General features: G+C 39.5%; 3 protein-coding genes across 4 annotated transcripts; 1 reads left to right on the top strand and 2 right to left on the bottom strand.

The window, feature by feature from the left end:
* Positions 1-1,585: 1,585 nt before the first annotated feature.
* On the bottom strand, positions 1,586-7,078 carry LOC141008242 (uncharacterized). Its single transcript, XM_073480505.1, has 12 exons — positions 6,885-7,078; positions 6,763-6,799; positions 5,590-5,719; positions 5,305-5,449; positions 5,106-5,226; positions 4,946-5,024; positions 4,749-4,860; positions 3,872-3,977; positions 3,667-3,748; positions 3,495-3,555; positions 2,959-3,073; positions 1,586-2,831 (listed from the first exon to the last, which is right to left on the bottom strand). The coding sequence occupies exons 1-12, from the start codon at positions 6,885-6,887 to the stop codon at positions 2,770-2,772; spliced, it is 1,053 nt and encodes a 350-aa protein (XP_073336606.1). The 5' UTR covers positions 6,888-7,078; the 3' UTR covers positions 1,586-2,769.
* A 697-nt stretch (positions 7,079-7,775) lies between these two features.
* Positions 7,776-13,292, bottom strand: LOC141008262 (uncharacterized). 2 transcript variants are annotated; one of them, XM_073480540.1, is made up of 10 exons: positions 13,229-13,292; positions 11,815-11,909; positions 11,508-11,718; positions 10,224-10,368; positions 10,011-10,143; positions 9,799-9,919; positions 9,621-9,699; positions 9,210-9,312; positions 8,996-9,116; positions 7,776-8,552 (listed from the first exon to the last, which is right to left on the bottom strand). In XM_073480540.1, the coding sequence occupies exons 1-10, from the start codon at positions 13,242-13,244 to the stop codon at positions 8,491-8,493; spliced, it is 1,086 nt and encodes a 361-aa protein (XP_073336641.1). In that variant the 5' UTR covers positions 13,245-13,292; the 3' UTR covers positions 7,776-8,490. The 2 variants fall into 2 exon arrangements, with proteins under 2 accessions (XP_073336641.1, XP_073336640.1); XM_073480539.1 differs by having other exon boundaries at positions 8,399-8,552; positions 8,996-9,119.
* Positions 13,293-14,368: 1,076 nt separating this feature from the next.
* LOC141008387 (uncharacterized) lies at positions 14,369-17,943 on the top strand. Its single transcript, XM_073480724.1, has 4 exons — positions 14,369-14,503; positions 15,004-15,097; positions 15,608-15,695; positions 15,791-17,943. The coding sequence occupies exons 1-4, from the start codon at positions 14,431-14,433 to the stop codon at positions 16,505-16,507; spliced, it is 972 nt and encodes a 323-aa protein (XP_073336825.1). The 5' UTR covers positions 14,369-14,430; the 3' UTR covers positions 16,508-17,943.
* The last annotated feature ends 329 nt before the right edge of the window (positions 17,944-18,272 follow it).

The following is an 18,272-nucleotide window of genomic DNA, read 5'->3' as shown; positions in this document are numbered from 1 at the left end:
AAAAAACAAAATGCAGCATACATCAAAATGTCTGAGCCCTGTGGGAGGTAGCTTTTGAGTGTAGCGCCAACTAGCCTGCAGTCACTGATCTGCATCCAGGAGGCTCCTCCGTGGAGAAAAATCTGAGCCTCACTGTTTCTCTGCAGCACCAGAAACCTCCATTTCGCAGACACAAATTGGACTATCGATTCAGTCCGGTCGCCATTTTTGGTCTCATTCTTCTATCGTTAGCTTTTCTACGCCTGCAGATCTAGCTTTTACCCATTCCTTAATTTGACATCTGAGCAAGCTTGTTGAAAAGGGTTTAGTTTTGTCTTCTTTGGTGACAAAAGCTCACCAGTTTCTGTAAATGGCCGTATGAATGACTTACCCGTGGAGTAGCTATTACAGCAGTGTCCTTTTTAACAAGATGCTAATGTCAATGAGCGAGGACCATACGCACTGCTTAGGCTATCGTGCCTTACGTGGGTACATGTGTAGAACTAGACGGGCAGCAATCATCTGTTACTCAAGTATTAATACTTTTCTCTTTTTAATCAGCTGTCTGCTCTCACATTGCTTCGTTGCATGTTACTGAAATCGACCACAGAAGATCTAAAGTTTGATTTTTAGCATCTTTCCCAACAATGATTCCAATTTTATTTCACGCGTCCAGCTGCATTTTCTCTGAAGAGGTATTTAAGATGCTCCAAATCCTCCCCGAGCACCATTTCTGTTGATCAAATTTGTACAACGATGAAGATTTTCACTCTATATTTTGATTGCTGTCGGAGGACCTGTGCTGATGACAATATTATTATTATTATTATTAAGTGTAAATATATAGTTATTTAAAAATGGATCACTCTGTGAGGGCCTTGGCATTTTTATGTCCTTGTGATAATGGTTAAGAGGCCTTAGATGAGTCGTGTGCAATAATCCTTATCGGTCGTGAAGGGTGCGTATCGCGTCCGTACCTTCATCTCCACTGACCTACAATAATTACATAGGTCTGTCAGATTTTCTAAAACAGCTTAACATCAACGTGTACTCATTCTGAATCTTACATTTTTTGAAGAGATTTACACCATTTTAGGGTTTTTAGCTGCACCTTGGTCACACTGTGTTTCTGCTGACAATGATTGTTGTTAACATGCTGATGTGAAACGTCTTTTATCGGGTTAACTTCTGTTTCTTTTGTGAAAATAACGCCGCCTGTTCGAGGTGTTACTCGCTAGTGAATTTGACTCGTCAGGTTCTGTTCATTTTTTTTTCTGACTGGAGCATTTTCGCCTGTAGATTGACGTACAGTACGTGGCAGTTTTTTGATTTCATCGCACAGTGAACGTGATCTGTGGTGCGCGTGTCACATATCCCGGCAGAACCCCCAAAGCAGAAAAGTAAAAAGCTTATTCTTCTACAAGATTGTTTGTATACCACTGCTGTCATATTACGTGTAGTGTGGCCCTTGTTTTATGTGTTGAGGTGCTGGTCTCTGAGGTGGTCCAATGAAAATCTGTACATATAAAGGAAAGTACACAATCTAATACTCTCGAATGGTGGTCGTTATTTGTGTGATGTGTTGAGGAAACGCTGCATGAGACAGTGGAGTTAATGTAACTTTAATTTAGGAAAGAAAGACAAGCTAAAGTGCAGATAACATGGCAGTAATAATGAACATTTTAAGATGCATACTCACTTTCCGCACACTTTTTGTAGGCAGTGTTTAATTAAAGATCCTCCTCCACACAAAATGTTCTCAAATGTGTGTCTCAAAATCAACAAAGTGAAACTGCTGGACGTAAGATGTCTCCTACGTCACTGTAAAGTCCACAGTGTGTAGAAAGAAGACGAAGAGGTATCTTGTCAAAAAAAAAAACATTACAGTTTTCTTTACATGTGCATTGTTTACAAGGCAGTATTCAATCATTAACATTTTAAGATTTGCTAGATGGTCATGTAAAAAAACAAATTAGGCAGGATTTTATGACACATTGGTAAACAGCCCTTTGGTTTTTAGGTTAAAAGAGGTGGTGTCAAAGTGTGTTTCCCCATTAATCTGTGTTTCCTTGAGGCATGACTGATTTACACGCATGTTACTGTCAGGCTCATCTAACAGTGATTCCCAAAGTGTGGTCCTCTGCCCCCTGGTGGGCCTTGAAGGTCACTTACAATAAATTACAAATATATAAATAAATTTTCAATTTTCATTTGAAATTAAGGTAAAATATTCCTGATTAAATATTTACATTTAGAAAAGTTGTAACTGATAAAAGGGAGTTACATTACGTGAAATACTTCATCTTAGTTTTGTGTTGAGCAGAGTTGTGACTGAAAGTTTGCGTGGGCCCCAGAAGATTTCTGATTTCAAATTATTATATTATTATAATAGTTATTTCCTCAGTTTGGGAATGGCTGAAACCTGGTGCCTACATTACCCACAATGCCACACGACCACTGACAATTTGGTTAGACATTTGTGTTTGTTACGCAAAAAGCACCTCATCGATGTCTTGAGCCTTTTGCCTTAATCAGAGATGAGGAGTTCCCCTTTAACTTAAATAAATAAATCTTTATGACGCCTACCTTTAACTTAACCCAATCCCTCAACCCCACCATGGAGAGCAATGGTACAGGAAAACACTATTCAAAGGGGTGGGAAACACACTTCAGCACAAGAGAGGTACAGTGTCTTGTAAGAAGGTAAAGTTAAAATGCATTCACAACAAGTTGGCAGATGCTTCTGGAAAAGGACAAACTAAGACAGCTTGTGGAAAAGTCCTGAGTCATTCACTGGTTGAGTCGTCGCACTGATCTGGTGGTGGCTGTGGACAGGTTCCTCTGAGTCATGGCTGCAAAACACAGATTTAAATTTGACATCACCACGTTGTAGTGGATTCTTTGTACAGTAGCAGTAGAATACATTTTTTTTTTTTTAGCTTGGACCAAAAACTGTAAGCGTCCATGTTTGCGGCTCACCTGAGAAGTTCAGCTCATAGTTAAAGCTCTTGGTGCTAAACTTCGTGGTGCCTGACGGGTTCAGTTGGTACTGGAGCTCGATGTCCTGACTGGACATGCTGCACCGATGATTTTTCTACATGACAAGGACAGAAACAACAGTCTGAAGGAAAGAAATGATGGAAAAAGCCCATGAGCTAGGAACCAGGGCGGTGCTAACTTCCGGCATTATAGCCTACCTGTTGAACTGTGAGCGCGTTAGCTAGAGACGCACGCAACTAGTCAACTCGTCGATTAAACGTTGCTAGCCACGCTAGTTAGCACCAGAAATGCTAACTGGTTATTATTGGTTTTTTTTATTAATTATTATTTACAGCTTTAAATCACATGGTGGTACAATTTGCACTAACATGTATTGTCAAATGCTGCTTTCTAAAAAAAAAGCATCCCTAACGTTAGCATGCTCGCTTTAGCATTTAGCTAAAAGCACTACCGTACCGTGTGAAGCCTAGCGAGTGTGTTGAGCCACACGTCAACAAAAGAAACTTGTGTCTTACTTTGGCGTAATCTTTCCATATGCCGCCAATATCCTGAAACTGCCACCTGGGTGTGCCCGAACTGTTGAAAGGGAGAATTTAAGTTGAAAACATTTACAGTTACATGTTCAGAAATGATGGACAAATGAATTGATGTGGTGTTGGTTGGGTAGGTCGGGGTAAATAAAGCGACCTGCTGTTCTGTTGACTCTCACAGTCTGCAGTCCTCCTCACTGCTCTTCTCGTCCCGATACTGTCATTGACTTGATGCATTGCTATGATGAACCAGAGGGACGGCTTAGTGACAATTTAAACTGTCGTCCTCAACAAAAATCAAAACAATACATTGTCCGGTTTTTGCTCCGGAGCAGCTTTGTTGGTGTCTGTGTGCGCATTACTTGAAAAATCCAGCGTGTACGAGAATCTCCTGATCCTGAAGCGCAGCTGGCCCCGTGGATTCAGCTGGTACTGTCTCTCGATGGCAGCGCTGTCGAATGAACACACCTGCACACAAAAACTAATCAATAAACCGTATAGAGCACAAACTTTTCACGTTGGAGGGACAAAAGTGGAATTTAGGCAAACCATTTGAGTCAGCTGTGGAAAACTAAGCCTTGATCGGAAAAAAAGTTTCCATGGTGAGTCATAATCATGAGATAAATATTGATTATTTATCTCATAATTGTGACTTTATATCTTAGATATATGACTTTTATCTCAATTTTGGCTTTTTTATCTAATAAATATGACTTTTTTTCTTATAATTATGACATTTTATCTCACACTTATGACTTTTTTTCCTACTAATTATGACTTTTAATCTCATAATTGTGACTTCATATCTTATATATATGACTTTTATCTCAATTTTGCCGTTATTATCTAATAAATCTGCCTTTTTATCTCATACTTGTGACTTTCTCTTATAATTATGACTTTTTATCTCACACATGACTTTTTTTCCTACTAATTATGACTTTTAATCTCATAAATGTGACTTTATATCTTATAATTACGACTCAAATCTCAAAAATGCTCATCACAATGTCCCAGAGTTGTTCTTTTGTCCAACCAACAGTTGAAAAACCCAAATACTCTTCATTTACTGTCATGAATATTTAAAAAAGCAGCACATCCGGACATTGAAAAATGACTGAAACGATTAATCAATCATCAAACTAATAGGCTATTATTTATTTCTTTGATGGACTAATCGTTGCAGCTCTAGTTTTCATTTAACATATTTTCCTATACCTACACGACATTGTTACTTACATGTGCTTGGTACTCTGTCCATTCCCCCTCCTCTCCCATAAACTCCCACTTGTAGCTTCCGTCGCTGAGCTGGGAGGAGGAAGCCGTGGGAAGACCTGAGGTGGCGTAAAGGCTGCGGAGACGTGTTCATACAAAGTTTTACATACAAAATCCTCCTTTTGCCTGAAAAGAAACATATTTAGACAGAAATATCTTACCTCCCTGTGTTGGATTTGAATTTCGGTCGCCTGCGTACTTTCCTGCGCATGCCTGAGTTGCAGTTTGTTTGGTTCATGGCTGCCGATAAAACACCATCGGTTAGATTTAGCCGTACAGAAACACATTTATGAAGTCGCATTTGTTTGAAACATCACACACCGGAGAAGTCGAGTCTGTAGCCTGTGGAGCCCACGGTGAAGCTGAAGGATCCCTGAGGGTTCAGAGCGAACTGGAGCTCGACATCTCTACTGCTGATGGAGGAGGATAGCATGTTGGTGCTCTGAAGAAGAGGAGGAGAGTGAGGAGACGCTGGAAATCACAAGAATCGAATGAGTTTAAGGGTCTAAACCGTCCTCACCTGGGATCCATATTCACGCCACAGCTGGTCGTCTCTGTAGTACCAGCCCACGTCCTCCGTCTGGCCCTGAGGTAGGAAGCTGCGTCTCTGCACCTTCATGGCTGGATTCCTTGTCTGTAGCGTATCAAAATCTATGAACACCTGCCTGTGGAGGAAACATAGGATCATAATATATTAATATTCCCTGAGTATTCCTGAGAATACGTCCAGATCACGCCGAAGTGCTTCCCGGATACAATACCTGAACTTTAAGATCATAAATAAGTAAAAGGCACCAACACTGACCCATGGCTGGTGTTGATGGTGATTCCTTTGGCTCCAGGTTGGCAGTAGTGGGTCTCGATCACCTGGTCGTTGTCGATCCGCAGCCACTGCTGTCCGACCAACAGCTGCCACTCGTAATGTTTCTCATCGGCTGTAAAGTCGAAGAATATGGGATCTGATCATGGGTTTACACACACACACACGAGAGCGTAGTCTAAGGTGAATTAAAACAAGAGGGCAGAACAGAAAATGTAAAAACACAAAAAGACAATATGAGTCATTAAAAGTGGAAAGAATAAAAGCCACAGGAAAGGAAATAAAGAAAAGGGAATGCAAAAATGGAGATAAATAAAAGAATACAACCAATAAAGGGCGTCACATCAGGGGAATTAAGGACAGACAAAAAGGATATTAAATAGATTAAAAATAAACAAATAAAAGCAGTAAAGGACGGTAAGAAAGCACAAGAGAGGGATTAAAAAGGGATATAAGAGCAGTAAAAGGAATAAAAAGGGCGAAAAATCAGTTTAAAAGAGTGAATTCACATTAAAACAAGTCTATAAAAGTGATTTAAAAGAAGTTACTGATCCAGTAACTCACACAGGTTATACAACTGATCAGAAGTCAGTTCAGGCTGGTTAATGTTTGACACTGACTGTTTCTTTACTGTCTGGGTGTGGAGCTGATTCAGTTACAGGCCAGTGGCTGAATGTACCAGTATGTACAGATCTGAGGTACTTTCCCTTTCTACTCCAGCACATTTCAGAGGGAAATAATGTACTTTTAACTTCATGTACTACATTTATCTGTCAGCTGTCAAGTATACAAACTGAAAACTCAACTGAATCAGCGGATTGATCCATAATGAAAGTAAGTTTGACACAAAATGGTGTAAAATTAGCTTTAAAATGCTGCTTTTACATGAACACATGAGTGGAAATAATCTAATGACTACATATATAACAGTATAACAGTCACAGGGGACATTCTCCTGCATTGTGTAGACATACTTTTATATTTAACACATTAAGTGGAGTGTATTTTCCACATTATACTCACACACGTTAACTTAAGTAACATTTTTAAGGCAGGACTTTTACTTCCAACAGTATTTCAGGGTATTTCAGGTGAGGTATTAGTACTTTTACCAGTAACAACACCAGTAACTATCACTAAATGTCGTCTCATACACACCTGAAGTCTCCCACGAATAATCAAACTCTTCATATTCCTGTAACAACAACAAACACACAAACATCAGACTGTGAAACACATCTGTCTGTCTTTAATCCAGTGACTCCGTGATAATTACTCACCATGCTGTGCAGGAAACACTCTGTAAAAGTAAAGTGTCAGAAAAGGTAGTTTAAACAAACGTCAAGAGATCAATAAATGTACTTTTCATTTCTTTAAAGCGTTTAAGTTTGTGTCCTTTTCCTTCGTGGAAGCTGATGTGAACGTTTCCACAGCTCGTCTTTCGCTTTCGCTTCTCCGGAAACAGCGTTCATCTAAATTAAAAGCCCAGCAGACTGCACTGTTGTGCTTTTAATTTGGTGGGGTTGATTGTTATTATAGCCTGTAATGATTGAATGATGCATCTCAAGCCTTGACACACGATCGATTTGAGGAAGTTGTCATTTGTATATATTTGTATATAAATGTTATTGTCCTTTCTATTTTATTTGCATTTTATATAATTATTAACACATTAAGAGGAAGGGCAAACACAACGGATATCATGTCTTATAGCCTCAAATAGACAAACACGCACACAGAAACATTGGATAGATTTTCTATACATGCAATCATTTTTCATTTCCATTACAGAATATTTAATTATCTGTACCCACAGCTCAGTGCACAACTATGGAAGCCCATCTGAGTCACAATTAGGCGACGAGAAGAAAAGTTTATAATTAAAAAGTCATACATATGACGTACAAAGTCATAATTATGAGATAAAAAGTTGTAATATGAGATAAAAAGTCAAAATTATGAGATAAAAAGTCAAAATTATGAGATAAAAAGTTGTAATATGACAAAAAGTCAAAATTATGAGATAAAAAGTCAACATTATGAGATAAAAAGTTGTAATATGAGATAAAAAGTCAAAATTATGAGATAAAAAGTTGTAATATGACAAAGTCAAAATTATGAGATAAAAAGTTGTAATATGACATAGAAAGAAAAAGTGATGAGATAAAAAGTCATAGTTACTCCCATAATAAAGACTTACCATGGGAATATATATTTTTTTATTGAGGCTTCCTTCCATACAGATCACATCGGTCCATTAGTACAGACTAGAGGAGAATACATTCGTATTGAGCAGAATAACAACTTAAGATCCAAGACTGAACTTCAAACCTTTAGCAAAAAAATCATATGAACTGAACCAAAGAGTTGCAGATCGACCACCATATGGATTTTTATTGCATAATGTCACACGGTAACTGAGTCATACAACACATTAAAGGTAATGTGAATTCATTTATGTCAGAAGAAGCTGTGTTTAGATATGTTGCTGAATGTTTATCGCACAGTTTACGTCCTTGAAAACAAAAAAATAGCGGCAGTGGGCGAGTGAGTGACGTAAGTATGGGTCAAACAATAGTTTTGTCAAAGGCAGGTTGGTACAACACAGTCTGAGTGCAGGTTAGTAAGGCAGCATTAAGTTGTGAGTTGGTAAAGTTTCAATCAATCCGCTGTTTGGCAACCGAGTAAAAACATTTTAATAAAATAAAAGATCAGAGCACCCTTCAGTTTAATTTAATCCTCCCCTCAATTTACTGTAAACACAATATTAAACCCCCATGAGTCAACCAAACACCCCAAATTAAATGAATCTCAGATTAAAGTGATTGTCCGAACGGTAGTATTGCACAGTTGCTTGGCGTCTTTTCTTCTTGAGGTCATTAATGCTCACACCAGCACACGTTGGATGTTGCGTGAACGCTTGGTCTTGAGGTTGGTTTGTTTCATCACTGCGGGGGGAAAAAAAAAATATGAAGGAATAAGTAAACAAATGCTCAAAGTCACGTAATCATACAATTAAAGGATACTCTTCATGACTCTAGGCTAGCTGTTTCCCAGTCTTCAGGCTTTATGCTAAGCTAAGCTAACGTCTACTAGCTGTGGCGTCATATTTAGCGTACAAACACGAGAGTGGCGTCAATCTTCTCCTTTAAATTTTCTCATGAAAGCAAATAAGTCTATTTCCCAAAATGTTAAACTATTAGTTTATGTTCAGGTGCATCGTAGAGAGTCTCTGAGTCCGTGCACAGCAGGTCCGAACATGCTAAAATGCTAACTGTGTCGTACAATTCAACATATGTGAGGAATTAAGTACATCTACAAGAAATTTTAAGAACTAGTGAACCCGTGAAATAAAGCGTTATCATCTTCTCTCAAAAAAACATGACTCAACCTCCAAAGTCCAGCTTGTAGGAGTGTCCTTTCACTTTGAAGACCATGCTGCCGTTGGGGTTTTGCTGGTACTTCCTCTCGATGTCCTCGCTGGTCACTGAGCATTCAGTCTGAGTGCCGCTCTGCTGAAACGAGGCCATTCAAATCGTCGTGGGTTTATTTTAGCTGTATTATTTAAAAGACAAATAATCGCCTCCACTCTGCCGATAACTCACCCTGCGCTTGTAGTCGTGCCACGCTCCGCTGTCTCCCTCGAACTGCCACTTTGGTTTGGTGCCCAGAGAAGCATTGTTGAGAGCCGAGGTTGCTTGAGAAACTCTGAACATCGTGACAGAATGCAAGAGAGAGGAAGAGTTTAACATTTCGGGATATACATTTATTCCACACCTACCAAGACTTTTAGAGATACCGCTAAATTTGTAGCTGGAGCCCGTAGCAGGTTAGCTCGGTTTAGCATTAAAGCGGGAAACGGGGGGGGGAAAGCTAGCCTTGCCCTGTCAAAACACCGCCCAATTTGTATGCTAAGCTAACTGGCTACTGGTTGCAGCTTCATACTGTAGCTTCACTATCAATTCTGACTCTGCAAGAAAATGAACAAGCGAAAAAAAAAAAAAAACCAAGCTCACCCTGCCGCTGCCTGCTGCTGTCGGTACAATGGTCGACGAGTGACTTTCCTCTTCCTGTTTTTTCCCACCTGCCGCATTTCTGCCAAACAAAAAGAAAATCAAGTCGGTGTCTGAGAAGAAACGAACGATGTTTTACATTAACAATTTTGTACTTGAAGGTTTTATGAGCGTACTCCACCTATGAATTTAATCTCTAAGGTCTCAGAACCGATGTTGAACGTGAAGGAGCTCTTCGGGTTACTCTGGAACTTCCTTTCTATGTCGGAGCACTTCACAGGATTGGTGTTGCCCTTCGAGTCCTGTTCACAAAAAATTAAATTTTCATTAACAGAGCAGACAAGAAGATAAAGAAATCAAAACTGTAATAAATCATGTCACACTCGGGTATACCTTTTCTCCATACTTGTGCCACTTGCGACGCAAGGTGCAGTACCAGAGCCACACGGTGTTTCCATCGTCCAGACGTCTCACTTTTAGATCTTTCCCGTACACTTTCATCCTGTTGAACTCTATACTCACTGCCCTGTAGAGACACAGAGAGTTAGATCAATAATCAGCATGTTTCTGTCCATGTTTAAATGTTTAAACACTGTGTTTTTTTACCCGTATGGTGTGTTGTAGATTTTGATGCTCTTGCTGTGGGGCAGACAGTACTGGGCCTCGATGATGTGATCGTTATCTATGTCCTTCCAGCCACGTCCGTCGTTCAGCTGCCACTGGTAGTATCGGCCATCGGTCAGCTGTTGGGCTGGATGGAATAAATGCAAAACAATGAGTTTTGGGTGCTGAAAAACACAAATAAAAGGTTAGGATTTAATTTTTAAAAGGCATTAAAGCTGCACTAAACAATATTTTCTGGATCAATAATGAATCAAATGACTACATGGACTGTGAAAGGTGATGGTTGTGGTGATGAAGCCACAGAGAACATTTATATGCATATTTATATGAACATTTTCCAACCCTGCTGCCAACCAAACCAGATATTTTCGATGAGACATTGGGACAATTTACATCCAAAAGCTATGTAACTTTTAACGGGATGTCAGGACATTTTCCACTCATATTTGTGGCAACAGAAGCAGGTAAGCCAGAACATGATCTTTTCCTGACCCCAACCAAGTGCTTCTTCTGCCCAAACCTAACCAGATTATGAGCACAGCGTTGTCAACACATAAAATTGAACATAAGGAAACGGAAATGTTCAATATATTGTGGCGGTACTGGCTGTAATTTGCTTACAGGCTCAGCCCAACCTACATAAAAATATAAACAAAAAACATGTAAAACTAGGGGAATGCCCAATGTCCACTACTAGGACAATAAACCAATAAACAAATGCCTCTTCTGGATACAATAAATAAATGTGCTCCTACAAGCCCCAGGGAAATAAACTGGTAAACTGAAGGTGTAAAGGGGTTTTAAGGGGTTCCCAAATAAACAAAGTTCCCTCAAGAAAGATGTGGGCAGCCAAGAACACCAAATAGTGCCTAAAGAGACCAGAGTGTCGTCACACCCTGATTGGCTGGGAGGGAAATGCCCCAAGCTGCTTCCACTCCTCAATCAGGAGTCAGTCTCCCCACCTGTGCACAGGCGATCTGAATCCCCTGCAATCAGTCATGAGGGAAAATCAGCTCAAACAAAGAAAAATAGCAAGTCTCAAACAACTGGACTGCTACAATATCATATATAAAGTTTCATCATATCTGGAGATTGGGTTGAACACATTCATCAAAACAACTTAATGACGTTATGATGTCAGATGTTTTGTTTTGTTAGTTTGAAGAACAGGTAAAAAGCACACAGAGATATAAAACTGTAGTTTTTTTGTTTCATAAATAACTCTTTTTGTATGTTTGAGAGAGAAATAAAGACCATCCATCTAACCTTCGCTCTCTTCGTCTTCACTTGTTTGGGCCGCAGCCCCGCCTCCTGCAGCAGAGGACGCTCCTCCACCTGTGTTGTGGTTCAGCTTACATTTAGACCCGTAGCGACAGTTTCCTGTCAGTGCGTACTTGCAGACGTGCAGGTAAGAGCACTTGTTGCCATCCCGACAGCTACCTTTGTTGTAATACCTGCAGGGCTGTCTCCCAGGAGACTTTAAAGGAAAACACAGAGGATGTTATTCATTACTGGCGAGGTAGACGTAGTTATAGTTGTTTTCTCGAGAAATCTTCTCCGTCCAGAAACAAACCTGAGAATCACTTTCTTCTTCTGATCCGTCTGACTCGCTGTCTGACTCCTCGCTGACGTCAGATTCACTCTCAGAGGGGCGTTCCTCGTCAGACTCTGGAAAAAAATGGCACGAAAAAATATAAAATAAAATGTTTAGGAAAGCCTTTTAGCTCAGCAGCTACAGTGAAGAGTTCAGCTTCTGGATCTTCTTTGGGAGAACGCTGCAACGCTGTTTTGCTGTGAAGCTCCAGAAATGTTTTTGCGGACTACGAAACTTCACCCGACTTCCCATCGGCATGAGGGTGAGTAGATAATGACCTGATGATTTTTTTATTTTTGGGTGAACTTATCCTTTAAATAAGTGTCATGCCCATTCACGGGATTTTCTCTGTTCCAGGTTTTTGTTCACTAAAAACGCTGTGAGGAAATCCCCTGTACTTCCAGCCATTTGTGGTGTCAGTGCGGAAAGTTTTTAGCTGCAATCATTCTCAAAAGGCGTAGTGAGATTTTTTTTTGTTGATGAAAACTACCAAACGCTTAATTAGAGATCACTTTTAAAGGTGCATTATGTAGTTTGGGGGAAGAAATTTCAATCAGAAGAGAAAGATCTTCATCGACTGATTTTTTTTTATGCCTAAACAAACTAAATAACTCAAAACAATCTCATACTGTTTTACTTTGTTTATGTGTGGCGGACCCTGCCACCTTTCTAGCTTCAAACAGAGTTCTGGGACCTTATTTTCCTCTGAGAACAGCTTGTTTATTCACTTATGGATAAAATAAATATTTCTGAGTTTGTGTTATTACCTCATTAATATTGTAAATATTAAAAATCTGAGTTTGGATTTCTTCTCCAAAACAACACAGTGCCCCTAAAACACATGTACAGTGTATCTGCTGCCCCCTGCTGGATAATTAAAAGCTTGTTTTAGACTATATGGTTGTGATTTACCTGGTTAGATAACACTTGAGAAATAAAGTAAAGATAATGAGATAATGATTTAACACCATGTAAATGAGGTATTACAGTAAAGCGTGATTTTAAACCACTATAGAGGTTGAGGCTATTAATAGTTGTATGCAGATCCTGTGCAGAGAGCTCCATTTTAAAGAAACGAAAGTGAAAGTTTTTCAAGATACTCACATAGTCACGGTGATTTTAAGTAATAAATGTGCACATAACACTTAAGATCTGCACCATTTACATCGTTTTTTTCCACTAATATGGCGCATGTCAGCACTTATTTTGAGTTTTGGTTTGATGTGAAGATCTATCTCTGAATGTCTCATGTAAATAAACACATATACAGACACACAGTGGACACAAATAGCTCTTATTATGAAGGGAAACGAGAAGGAAGTGGTGACAATGGATTTAACACTGCAGATAAATAATAAAGCACGCCAGTAATTAGTGTTTAAAGGGTACTTACGGTGAGCAGTCGCCATTCTTTGGTTTGCAGTAGCCTACTTTCGTTTCATACTTTTCAGATAAACTCCAGCCACACCCACAGATGTTGTTTGCCAAGAGGCTGGCTCTGCTGAAGTGCCCCAGAGCAAAAACCCCCTCAATCATGGGCTGGTTCAAGTCTGAAGAAATCTCCAGAATTCCAGGACACAGTTTTTATAATTAGTTTTTAATGTGTTTGAGTTATCTTGTTTTATTATGGTATTACTGTGTGAATTGTACTGCTGTTTATCTTTCATCTGGAACTTCTCATGTTGTTTGTCTTGTAAATGACTTTTTAAATGATATATAAGTTATTATTATTATAAAGTTAAGGAGGGAAGGAGTTTGTTGGTGTTTTAAGAAAACTCATGTATAGATGTCTCTTGTCTTTGTCTTTACTTCTCTGAAAATGAAATCATCCTGGTTTTCTCAAACGTGACTTTTTAGCTCTACACGCTACTAATCCCCATTGTGCAGACATTGATACAGCTGTCTCTGTAATACACTAATAATATACTATACGATCTTTTACTGTGATTTAGTATGTAATTTATATTAAGGGATGTCTTTAATCTGACCCTGAGTCTGTATTAAAGTTTGATTTAAGTTGAATTGAAATAAATATAAATAAATAACAGTGACATATAACTGAAACAAGGAAAGCAAAGCTAAACAGATTAGTAAACGCAAACATACATAAAGATACATATGTATACATGTAAAACAACATGCAATGTCTAAAAAAAGGTCAACATTTTATTGTAAACTGTAGGCAGGTTTATAAATAATGCAAAGGGAAATGGGAGTTCAAAAAGTGCTGGGATATTGTTTGGGTAATTTAATAAATGTAATTATATATATACAAATTAATCAAAAAATAAAGAAATTAAATTAAGCAATCAATTATAAGACCAAAAATATATATAAACAGGGTGGAATACACAAAAAACTGCAGTCTGATCACAATATGTTGTAGTACACGAAACAACCACGACGCCGGGTGGCGATAGTGAGCTGATCCCACCATTGGCGCCACCCCGTCCACAGGTGGCGTCAAGGCGTTCTGTGATAAACACGCGAAGAAGAACATAGGGTCCTTCTGGAGGAGCAACGACCGAGCGACCTTTTCCTACGAAGGGTACTTGAGAAAAAAAGACTAATAGGAAGGACAGAAAAACAGGGAAAATGGAATTTCACGACCACGATTACACGAACAACACGTACGATAAAGCCAGCCCCTCAGAGTTCACTTATAAAAGTAAGTACAGGCGACAAGAAATGTCAAGTTTTAACAGAGCTAGCTAACGTTAGCGAGGGCACCTAGCAAGTGGGCTCCACGGTGGAAGTGCCCAAGAAGCATGCTTTCATCCAACAACATGTTTCAGCCCGGCCTCCACTGATAACGGAGGCTGTATTTGTCGTGTACGCAAACAAATAATGGCACAACAGCCACGACACCAAACTAAGATAATAACAAGTGACTAACAGTTGAGTTGCTGTGAGCTAACACCTGTTGCATAGTTCATCTAACAGGGTGATGTCGTAGCAGGATAAAGATGGTGATAGTGTCTCACCTGGATTAAATAGGAAAGAGCCCAGGTATTCTGTAGTCCCATTGAATATCGAAACAAATACTGACCAATGAGGTCACACAAGGCTGAATCACAGTCTGCACACTGCAAAACAACCAGCACTGATTGCATGCATTACATTTCTAACTAACTTTCTGTCTCTCTCTCTCTCTCTCTCTCTTTTTAGTGAGTTCAAAGGAAATTGAAGACTTTGTGAAGCTGAGAGTTACAAATAATAACCTCTTCTCTGGGAGGAGAAACACTTCCATGTGGGCGTGGAGGTACGCCGGCAAGTTTACTGTGTGAAAATACAAAATAGATGCATGAACACTGCAGGAAGTACCACGATGTACCTGGAACGATGTATTGATTATTCATTGCAAACTATTTTAATCGTCGGTTCATCAGTTTGAGAAATCTTGAGAAAAGGAGATTATCTGATTCCAGCTTCTTAAATGTGATACTTTCTGGTTTCTTTACGACATTATTTGTTTGTGAAGATGAGTTATTAGTCATTAATTGTTTGCCCTTTCTAAAAAGGTAGGAAACAGAGAAAAGTTCCCAAAGCTCACGTGACACACTGTGTATTCAAAATTCTTGTTAACATTCACATTTGAGGGGCTGAAATCAGTGACTTTTTTGGTATTTTTACTTGAAAACAATGACTGCAACAATTAATAGATAATCAAAAAAGCTGACGATACACTTTCTGTCGATCAACTCGCAGATAGATCGCCTGATTGTTTCAGCTCTTGTGTTTTTGTGTGCCGTTAACATGATTGTATTTTCAGGGCCATCCTGAAACATATGGGCTTGCAGCACATGATGACTCACAGTCAAGCATCCAAAAAATGGGAAAACATGAAGAAAAGATATAAGGTGCAGTTTTTTTTGTTGTTGTTTGTTTTTTTAATTTCAGTTATTTCAGCGTTTTGACAGATTTCCTTCTCCATTTCTTCTCTCTGCCTCCTCAGGGGCTGAAGAATCCTCCAGATGGGGTGAAGGTGTTCCCCGAGGTTTGGCCTTACTTCTTTCTGATGGACGACGCCATGCAGGGTCGGCTGGAAGGCAGCGCCCCCATCCTCAAGGCCCTCCCCAGCGACAATGGTGATTACTTACCCTCCAAACCCAAGAAGAGAAAGGTGTCCATGGTGACAAACTCCAATACAGATTTGTTGGCGAGCGGGCCGGAGATTGAGGTTTCCCTGAACGGAGATGAGGAATGGGAGGAGGAGGCGGCGCAGCGTGATGGAAGCCAGGAGATAGATCGCATGATGCAAGAGGTGGACCAAGAGAGGGACATGATGGATAGCGAAAGACAGGTGATGGAGAGGGAGAAACAGGTGATGGAGAGGGAGCGGCTGGTGCTGCACAGGGAGAGAGCCGTTCTGGACAGAGAGGTCGCCACTCTGGACCGAGACCGAGCCTCGCTGGAGAGGGAGAGGGCGATGATAGAGAGAGAAAAGGCGGTGCTGGAGAGGGAGAGGGCGATGGTGGAGAAGGACAGAGATACTGTGAGCAGGGAGCGGCTGGCTCTGGAGCGAGACAAAACCAGGCTGGAGAGACTTTGTGCGCCCAAAGAAAGGACTGAGGGGAATACAGAGGACAGCAGCCAGCTGACAGACTCGAACGTCATGGACAGGAAGGAGCGCTTCCTCAGCTTGTTCGAAAAACTTATTGAAAACTTTTGATTCGTGTGGTTTTTTTTGGTTTGTTTTTTTGTACAAAACCTTCCCTGAGGCACATTCAAAATACACATTATACTTAAAGGAACAGTTCACCCAGAAATGAAAATTCAGTCATTTTCTACTCGCCACATGCTGACGGAAAGTCAGAGGAAGTTTTGTAGTCCATGAAACATTCCTGGAGCTTCACAGCAAAACAGTGTTAAACAGCTGAGGTATATGTGAGACTATTTTTTAAACGCATAAAAACCGGACAAAAAAATGGCTCCATACAGTTCATCAAGTGTCTGAAAGAACCTGAGATCCCAAATTGATTTGCGAAGATGTTATTTACCTAATTTTTAAACATGAAATGTTCAATATAGCTGCTAAGCTAAATATGTTAGTGCACACTCTGAAGTCTAAACAAGCCAAATCAAAACCAAAACTAAATAGACCTTAGATTGGTTTGCAAAGACAATATTTACAACCTTGATGTGCAGTCAGATAGTGTGTGTCACGCTTTTAGCTGAGCAGCTACAGTGAAGATTTCAGCTTTGAAAGCGGCGTCTGTAACATCTTCTAATCAGTGTGGGATCTTGGGTTGTTAGGGAGACTTGGATTTTGCCAGATGAGCTGTTTGGAGCCATTTTACTTTATTTTAAAAAACATTTTAAAACAAGTCTCTATCTACTTCAGTTGTTTAGGAGAATGCTGTTTTGCTGTGAAGCTCCAGAAATGTTTGGTTGATTACGAAAACTTCACCCAACTTTCCAGCCCCTCGAGAGCGAGTAGATAAGGACTGAATCTTCATCTTTAGGTGAACTTTCCCTTTAAATGCTAACCTATGAGTTGTCAATGAAAACGTTGAGCCACTCCTAGTTCGGAGAGGTCTTCAAAACAACTTTATTCACTTGTGGTTATTCCATACAGAGCACACAATAGCAAGCTATTAGCATTATTCTTAACCCCATCCACAATCAAAATCAACAACCCCCGCCCTCCCAAATCAAACAATAGTCTTTATTTGATCGACTCGAGACATTAGAGTCTTTGGTTTAAGCTATTGTGCACGGTTGAAAACATCACTTTTTGAAATGTAATATACCAAATATTGCAGTTCATGTAAAAAAAAAAAAGTTTGTTTTTTTCCAGAATATATATTTTTATATTACAGTACAGACTTTACAACAAATGATTGTGTTTAAATGCGTCTTTTATTGCATTAGATACTCAATTTTACCTTTCATTAAGCTTCAGCTTAAATAAGTTTATGCTAGTATACATTTCCAAAAAGTGTTAGATTTGTCATTAATATTAATATTATTATTTTTACAAAACAAACATATTTAAACAATGTTACTGGTTGGTGTTTTTTTTTTCTTGCCAGTCATGAACAGACACTGAACAGAAACATACATGCCACGTGAGGGTTTTTAATAAACTGATTTCTCCAAATGCCACCGGTTGTTTACTCTTCATCAAGTCGTGGAACAGTTTGGCTTTTGAGAAAGTTCGTGTGTGTGTGTGTGTGTGTGTGTGTGTGTGTGTGTGTGTGTGTGTGTGTGTGTTTGTATGTGTGTGTACATGCATTTTGGCGAGTGAGGGAACGAGAGAATGACTGTTTCAGTGTGTATGCGTGTGTCGCTGTGTTGCACCTGGCATTAATATCTGAAAAACAGGAAGGAGTTGCAGAAGAGCAGTTTATATGTGCTTTATCACCAGAATCTGACTCGTAATTTGTGTTTGCGGATGTTTATGTAACATAAATTTCCACACAGAGTTTTACTGA

The sequence above is a fragment of the Pagrus major genome, chromosome 14 (genome assembly GCF_040436345.1).
Source record: "Pagrus major chromosome 14, Pma_NU_1.0".
NCBI lineage: Eukaryota > Metazoa > Chordata > Actinopteri > Spariformes > Sparidae > Pagrus > Pagrus major.
This window is presented reverse-complemented; position numbering and strand designations above follow the sequence as displayed.

What these genes read in the sequence shown, in the direction of transcription:
- LOC141008387 (XM_073480724.1), top strand. Translation starts at nt 14,431, where the DNA reads ATGGAATTTCACGACCACGATTACACGAACAACACGTACGATAAAGCC. An exon ending in CTCAGAGTTCACTTATAAAA is followed by an intron (nt 14,504 to 15,003) that starts GTAAGTACAGGC and finishes CTCTCTTTTTAG; the next exon opens with TGAGTTCAAAGGAAATTGAA. An exon ending in ACATGAAGAAAAGATATAAG is followed by an intron (nt 15,696 to 15,790) that starts GTGCAGTTTTTT and finishes CTGCCTCCTCAG; the next exon opens with GGGCTGAAGAATCCTCCAGA.
- LOC141008242 (XM_073480505.1), bottom strand. An exon ending in GGCGTGAATATGGATCCCAG is followed by an intron (nt 5,227 to 5,304) that starts GTGAGGACGGTT and finishes CCTCTTCTTCAG; the next exon opens with AGCACCAACATGCTATCCTC. An exon ending in CTATGAGCTGAACTTCTCAG is followed by an intron (nt 2,832 to 2,958) that starts GTGAGCCGCAAA and finishes TGTGTTTTGCAG; the next exon opens with CCATGACTCAGAGGAACCTG.
- LOC141008262 (XM_073480539.1), bottom strand. An exon ending in AAGAAGAAAGTGATTCTCAG is followed by an intron (nt 11,719 to 11,814) that starts GTTTGTTTCTGG and finishes TTTCCTTTAAAG; the next exon opens with TCTCCTGGGAGACAGCCCTG. An exon ending in GGCACGACTACAAGCGCAGG is followed by an intron (nt 9,120 to 9,209) that starts GTGAGTTATCGG and finishes GCCTCGTTTCAG; the next exon opens with CAGAGCGGCACTCAGACTGA.